This window comes from Liolophura sinensis, chromosome 13 (genome assembly GCF_032854445.1).
Source record: "Liolophura sinensis isolate JHLJ2023 chromosome 13, CUHK_Ljap_v2, whole genome shotgun sequence".
In the NCBI taxonomy this organism is placed as follows: Eukaryota; Metazoa; Mollusca; class Polyplacophora; order Chitonida; family Chitonidae; genus Liolophura; species Liolophura sinensis.
The window spans coordinates 15,238,096-15,245,910 of record NC_088307.1 but is presented as its reverse complement, the minus strand read 5'-3'; the positions used below and the strand labels follow the sequence as shown (position 1 = coordinate 15,245,910).

Below are 7,815 nucleotides of genomic sequence, written 5' to 3'. Positions count from 1 at the left end.
GTGGCTTACTTGCCTTCGGTAAGTCGTCTCAGTGAAGCAGCACTAAAAAAAAAGAGCGGTGGAAATCCGTCCTGCAATAAGCAGGCACATTTCACGTACGTGCACCCTAAGGATTCCTTCGTCGTCATATGACTGAAAAATTGTTGAGTAAGACGTTAAACCCCAAGCACTCACTCACTCACCCATCATACAGACAACTGAAAATTATAATTAAAAATACTTCCATTTATTTATTTATTTATTTTTTGAAGAGCGTTTGAAAGGCATTCAAATATCTGAATTTCTGTGGTGGGCTTTATAGGCATACTGACGGTATATATGAACTCTGACGACACATCACCTTTTATCCTGATGTTCATCAGAAGAAAGGAATTTTTGAAAACATTATATCAGTAATCTTTTACTCCTGGGTAAAAAGAGTTATTACAACATTCTGTGTCGTGATTAGAGTTGAGAAAACTTCCTGTGATGTCAGAGTTCCTACCATCTGATAGTACGGTCCATATGAAACCCACCTCAGACTTCATAGGCCTTTAACTCTTTTCACATAAATTCTAAAAAAAAATAAATGAAAGCATATTTATGCATAGTTTTAAGTGGTCTATTTAGTGATGCCTGCTTCGATTTTTAGAAGTCTTTTCCTTCAACAGACAACAATATCATAGTGTCTGGTGTATGTACGTACTAGGTGGATAATCTACCCTGCTTAGCAACTAATCTATTCTTTCCGTCCTTTACTATACCCATGCAGTTGTTATTATTATAGAGAACGAACATACTTGAGCATATATACACTGCCATGCTGGGGATGGATAATCTTGCTCGCGGAATCAATACTTGAGAAAAAGTATAACATTACCGACTAATGAATAAAATCCTTTGATACGAGTCTTTCCTCATTACTGTTTACTTTTAAAAGACGACACGATTTTTCTACATGTTCAATTCAGAAACTTGCAGAGAAAATATCACGCCATACTTCTCTAAACTTTAATTTAAATTCCATTAATGCACCTAGTAACTTTATCCTTCTGTATGTATTGTCATGGATTTTTGCAACGAAGGCAAATAATGATCTCTGGGCACTCACTCAGGGGTGTGAGGATATTATCATAATAAACAGCTGGCGATAGACAGCGATATTTGATATACCTTTTTCTTACCAGTGTGATTCCACATGTCTGCCAGATGTGCATTATCAATACTGCGGTCGTACGAGTCGCGTATATAAAAATGCATAAATCAGCTAAACGACACTGAATTGTTCGATCCCGGTACAAGGAGAGGAACGCTCCTGTGAAGATGGTCAAGGTGGGTATACATGCCTAAGGCACTTGTTCTTCTTGAATGAGACTTTTACGCTGTTCTCTAGAATGTTCACATCGGTCGTCGGGTTAATGAGTAGACGAAACCGCGGACAGAGCTCTGAGAAACCAAATATGTAATAGCGCATAAATAATTACATCGGCGGCCAGGTTTTTGTGTTAATTAAGCCGCAGACAGAGCTCGGAGAAACAAGACAAGCTCATGTACATCGGCGATCAAGTTTATTCGTGGACGAAACCGCGGACAGAACTCTGAGAAAGCAAATATATAACAGCGCATATCTAATATAGTTACAGTAATATTGTCCAAGATGTGTAGTCATGTTGTCCAAGATATAGTCGTACTGCCCAAGATATAGTCAAATTGTCCAAGATATAGCCTTATTGCCCAAGATATAGTCATATTGTCTAAAATTTAGTCATATTTTTCAAGATATAGTCAAATTGTCCAAGATATAGTCGTATTGCCCAAGATATAGTCATATTGTCTAAGATTTAGTCATATTTTCCAAGATCTAGTCGTATTGCCCAAGATATAGTCAAATTGTCCAAGATCTAGTCGTATTGTCCAAGATATAGTCACATTGTCCAAGATATAGCCGTATTGTCCAAGATATAGCCATATTGTCCTGCAGTCAATTTCTTTTATCGAGTCGCCTATTTTCATCTCTCTGTAAAATCAGTCATATGCGCTAACAAAATTGCCTTTAGTCAGTGACACGTAAAAACACAAGCTCTATACATGGATCTGTTGTAGTTCTATATATCATTGCAAGGAAAATGAAGTTAGAACATTTTTTTTTTTAAATTCATAATGTTTAATTCATAAGTCCATATACTCGGTTACGACGGCAATTATCCAATGCCTCGGGTGACATCTTAATTATTCAAAAACCAGTGGCATACTGGACACTGGGCGGAGTTCGACGTGTTTTGACAGAGGGCGATACAAGTTACCTAAACTGCTTAACTGTAAAATCTGTCACTCACACAGCCAGATTTGAAATTTGTTTACACGTTACACGGCAGTATGGATTTAGAGATGGATGCTACGAAATTAAAGCCATGTAGGCTATTCGCTGAGACAGTAGTGTAGGCTGTGTTATTACGTGGAGTTTGTTCAGCTATTGTAAAACAAATTACAATCCACGCCCATTGTCCAGCATGCAACTTGCTTTTGAATAATTATGTCACCCGAGACTATCAGTTCTTTGTGTCGAAACTGTGTTAATGGAGATTAACATTATGAATTAGAAAAAGTATTCAAACGGCCTTTCCCTTGTAGTGATATGGACGTTCAACATGACAGAGCTGGGTTTGTTACGTGTCATTGGCTATAAGGGCAATAAGGTAGCGACTGATTTTACAGATAGCTGAATTTAGGCGACGCTTGAAAGGAGCAGACTTGGGATATAACCATATTGTCCAAGATATATTTATATTGTCCAAGATATATTTATATTGTCCAAGATATAGTCATATTGTCAAAGATATAGTCATATTGTCCAAGATGCAGTTATATTGTCCAAGATATAGTCATATTGTCCAAGATGCAGTTATATTGTCCAAGATATAGTCATATTGTCCAAGATATAGTCATATTGTCCAAGATATAGTCATATTGTCCAAGATATAGTCATATTGTCAAAGATATAGTCATATTGTCCAAGATATAGTCATATTGTCCAAGATATAGTCATATTGTCAAAGATATAGTCATATTGTCAAAGATATAGTCATATTGTCAAAGATATAGTCATATTGTCCAAGATAAAACGTTCATTTTTTAAATTTATTTGACTGGTGTTTTACTCCGTACTCAAGAATATTTCACTTATACGACGGCGGCCAGCATCATATGGTGTGAGAAAACGTGCAGAGCTCGGGAGAATCCAAGATAATATATAACGATATCGTACACACATATACAGTGGAGTCTTCCTGGGTGATATTATATGATCTGTGCTTATGATATGATTACGACGGCAATTATCCAATGCCTCGGGTGACATCTCAATTATTCAAAAACCAGTGGCATACTGGACACTGGGCGGAGTTCGACGTGTTTTGACGGAGGGCGATACAAGTTACTTAAACTGCTTAACTGTAAACTCTGTCACTCACACAGCCAGATTTGAAATTTGTTTACACGTTACACGGCAGTATGGATTTAGAGATGGATGCTACGAAATTAAAGCCATGTAGGCTAATCGCTGAGACAGTAGTGTAGGCCGTGTTACTACGTGGAGTTTGTTCAGCTATTGTGAAACAAATTACAATCCACGCCCATTGTCCAGCATGCAACTTGCTTTTGAATAATTATGTCACCCGAGACTACCAGTTCTTTGTGTCGAAACTGTGTTTATGGAGATTAACATTATGAATTAGAAAAAGTATTCAAACGACCTTTCCCTTGTAGTGATATGGACGTTCAACATGACAGAGCTGGGTTTGTTACGTGTCACTGGCTATAAGGGCAATTAAGTAGCGACTGATTTTACAGATAGCTGAATTTAGGCGACGCTTGAAAGGAGCAGACTTTGGATATAACCATATTGTCCAAGATATAGTTATATTGTCCAAGATATAGTTATATTGTCCAAGATATAGTCATATTGTCAAAGATATAGTCATATTGTCCAAGATGCAGTTATATTGTCCAAGATATAGTCATATTGTCCAAGATGCAGTTATATTGTCCAAGATATAGTCATATTGTCCAAGATATAGTCATATTGTCAAAGATATAGTCATATTGTCCAAGATATAGTCATATTGTCCAAGATATAGTCATATTGTCCAAGATATAGTCATATTGTCCAAGATATAGTCATATTGTCAAAGATATAGTCATATTGTCCAAGATATAGTCATATTGTCCAAGATATAGTCATATTGTCCAAGATATAGTCATATTGTCCAAGATAAAACGTTCATTTTTTAAATTTATTTGACTGGTGTTTTACTCCGTACTCAAGAATATTTCACTTATACGACGGCGGCCAGCATCATATGGTGTGAGAAAACGTGCAGAGCTCGGGAGAATCCAAGATAATATATAACGATATCGTACACATATATACAGTGGAGTCTTCTTGGGTGATATTATATGATCTGTGCTCATCTGAAGGTGGTTAGTAAAGCTTGATCCAAAGCAAGTATGCAAATTAAGTCGTAGGCCTATTTGAAAGCATTACTTCACACAGTCTATATATATGCATAGGTTTTGTAAAATCTTAAGAGTGTCATTGTGGCATATGCGTGCTAATATTGTGAGCGTGCATAAGATCAAAAAAGCGACGACAGTGTAATATTTGGCAAATGGTCATGCAGGTAACCGGTGACAGCGGTCTCTTGTCAGTTTACTTGTACCTCAGTTAAATGTTCGTATGTAAAAAAAATCCTTTAAACGCTTATGCTTAAAAAGTAGCAACTTAATCTTCCACTAGCTTCAACTACATGCATTGCTCGAAATGAGAATTACCCCATTCCGCTACTATACCTACACATCGTGGCTTAAGTAAATTTCACTTTAAAAAGTGCAGTTATGCTGACTGCAGAATTGCTCAGTATGTTGTGTTGTCATCATATTTAATAAACAGGTAATCAGGAATTAGATATCTATCCAGCAGCCAGGCGTGATGTCAGCTTATCTTGAGTTACGACCAATCGTTTCGATGTTGTCTAGGGTGGAATTATAATGAAAGAATAGATTGTAATCGACAAAACCAGATTTTGGGTAAAAGTACTGAAGTCTGGAGAATCAATAACGTTCGACTGAAAATTTGAAAACCTGGAAATGTCTGAGAGACGAATGGAGATAGAATGGGGTTTCTGGTTTATTTATGGTAAGTCCGGTGTGACACTCGTCGACTCCTGTGTTTCCATGGAAGGGGTCATATCGGGATTAGATAAATAGAAGAAAGAGAACACGATGCCTATTCTTGGCGGAGAGGTAAAAGTACAAAATGTTTGTGTAACATGTGCACTCTACCCATGCTTTAAACACATGGGCATGCGCGATCTGCTACATGTACAGCATGTATGATGTGTACCGGTATACCAATATTGTCTCATGTTGTGTGTTTCAGGAAGTCAGGCGAGTGTGCCTCGGGCTGGCCTTATTGTGCCTCATAGTGATGACAACGCGGGTGGAGGGGATGTCCGTGACCAGTAGGCTACCCCCAACAACTGTCGCTCCCACCACATTCGTTGATGATCACGGCTTGTTGCAGATCACCACGACCCCCAGACCAGTGATCGTTTACGACAGTTTTTGGCACATTATGGGTTACAGCTTGACGCCACCAACAACAACAACCACAACGCCTGTTCCAACCACACCACCTGTTCCAACCACAACGCCTGTTCCAACCACAACGCCTGTTCCAACCACATACATTTATGATGATCACGGCTTTTCGCAAATCACCACGCCAGCACCAACAACTACAACGCGTGTTCCAACCACAACGCGTGTTCCAACCACACCGCCTGTTCCAACCACACCACCTGTTCCAACCACACCACCTGTTCCAACCACAACGCCTGTTCCAACCACATACATTTATGATGATCACGGCTTTTTGCAAATCACCACGCCAGCACCAACAACCACAACGTCTGTTCCAACCACAACACCTGTTCCAACCACACCACCTGTTCCAACCACAACGTCTGTTCCAACCACAACGCGTGTTCCAACCACAACACCTGTTCCAACCACAACGCGTGTTCCAACCACACCGCCTGTTCCAATCACAACACCTGTTCCAACCACAACGCCTGTTCCAACCACAACGCCTGTTCCAACCACTTTCATTTATGATGATCACGGCTTGTTGCAATTCATCACGCCAGCACCAACAACCACAACGCCTATTCCAACCACACCGCCTATTCCAACCACACCGCCTGTTCCAACATCAACGGTTTCTTAAATATACAATTGTGCTCACCAATGATTGACCAGTAATGTTGATGCTGAAATAAACTCCCATGGTTGCATTGCAAGCAGAACTGTAGTTAATATGGTCTTTTTATTGATTGATATAACCTGAGTTTCTCATTTGCGTTATACCTGTTCAGGTTGTGCTTAGACAGACAGGGACAGTGTTTAGAATCTCTGGCACTCTGGCTGTACATACCGTATTCGTGCTGTTGAATTAGATTGCCGTGAGGGACAAATGAACAGTTGCAATCAAAGCACAACTGAAACACATAGTTTGACTACCCAATATACGAATTGTTCTTCACGGAAATGGCATATTGGGTTGGTGGCATGCATACAACTACCAGACCACCATGTCAGACAATATTACTTTCTCCTCGATTTGCATCGCTGATCGCCAATACCTTTTGGTACCTGTTTGAGTACAGCTCACCAAAACAATTTATTATTTATTTGATTGAAAAGAAAGAATATTTCACTTATACGAAGGTGGCTAGCGTCATGGTGGGACGAATCTCCGTACAGGATAAATAGAATATATAACTGGTCATCCATTATACCAAATTTCTGACATACGCTCAACACAAAAATCCATTACATCACTCGTTTCACTATTGTAATATATACCATCTACCGATGTCTACGGGAGGAGGGTTGTGGGGGGGGGGGGTAATTTGGCGTATAACATAGAGGACTAAAGCTTTAGGATGATAAAACCAGAGCACCGACGACAGTTAGGGTGATAGTTGCAAAATGGTTACGCGTAACCGATGTGACTGCTTACAATGCAGACCGAATACATGTGAGTGGAAGATATCCAATGACTAGACCAACCTGTAGTATTCAGAGAGCCTGTAATATTCAGCAAAGATAGCTATAGACGAAATCAGATTCATTAATCCCTTTAACTGTTAACGGTCACAGGTTGTAATTAAGGTCAGCGCGCCATCGATAATACTATTAAGTACCTTATGACTCGGCTTAAAATAAAATTGAAGAAATGACAGCGTGTCGGGGCATGTTACATATAGTTTAGTGTGATCATGGATTTGAAAGAATAATACAGATATTTCAGCAAATTGCGGAAGAATTTTCCTTTCAACAGAGCGTAGACATCATTAAGCATGATACAGATCTGAACTCGGTATTTCAGTTTTCTTTTTTGTGTGTACTTGCGCGCTATATAGATAAACGCCGGTACAGTGTGCTATCAGGCGTTTTATAACAAGGAGCAGAGTTTCTAGGAATTTATCGCAAAGTAAGCAAAAAATTCAGTCGATTTATTGTGACTTAGATGTGTAATGATTTGGCGCACAGTTTTATGGATTGGGCGCTGACACTTTTTGATAATTGTACAATTGGGTGACCTACCATGCTACAACGTCAAAACACCTCCTACCACCTCATCACACCTCCTGCCACTTAACCACACCTCCTACTACCTCACCATATCGTACGACCTCACCACCCCTTCTATTCAGTCTCACTACACTTCCTACAACATCACCAAACTTCCAACAACCTCAGCACACCTCATAC

At 39.3% G+C, this 7,815-nt stretch overlaps 1 protein-coding gene across 1 annotated transcript; it reads left to right on the top strand.

The window, feature by feature from the left end:
• The first annotated feature begins 2,627 nt into the window (after positions 1-2,627).
• Positions 2,628-6,265, top strand: LOC135480909 (hepatitis A virus cellular receptor 1-like). The gene is made up of 2 exons (XM_064760837.1): positions 2,628-2,675; positions 5,417-6,265. The coding sequence occupies exons 1-2, from the start codon at positions 2,628-2,630 to the stop codon at positions 6,263-6,265; spliced, it is 897 nt and encodes a 298-aa protein (XP_064616907.1).
• Positions 6,266-7,815: the final 1,550 nt, after the last annotated feature.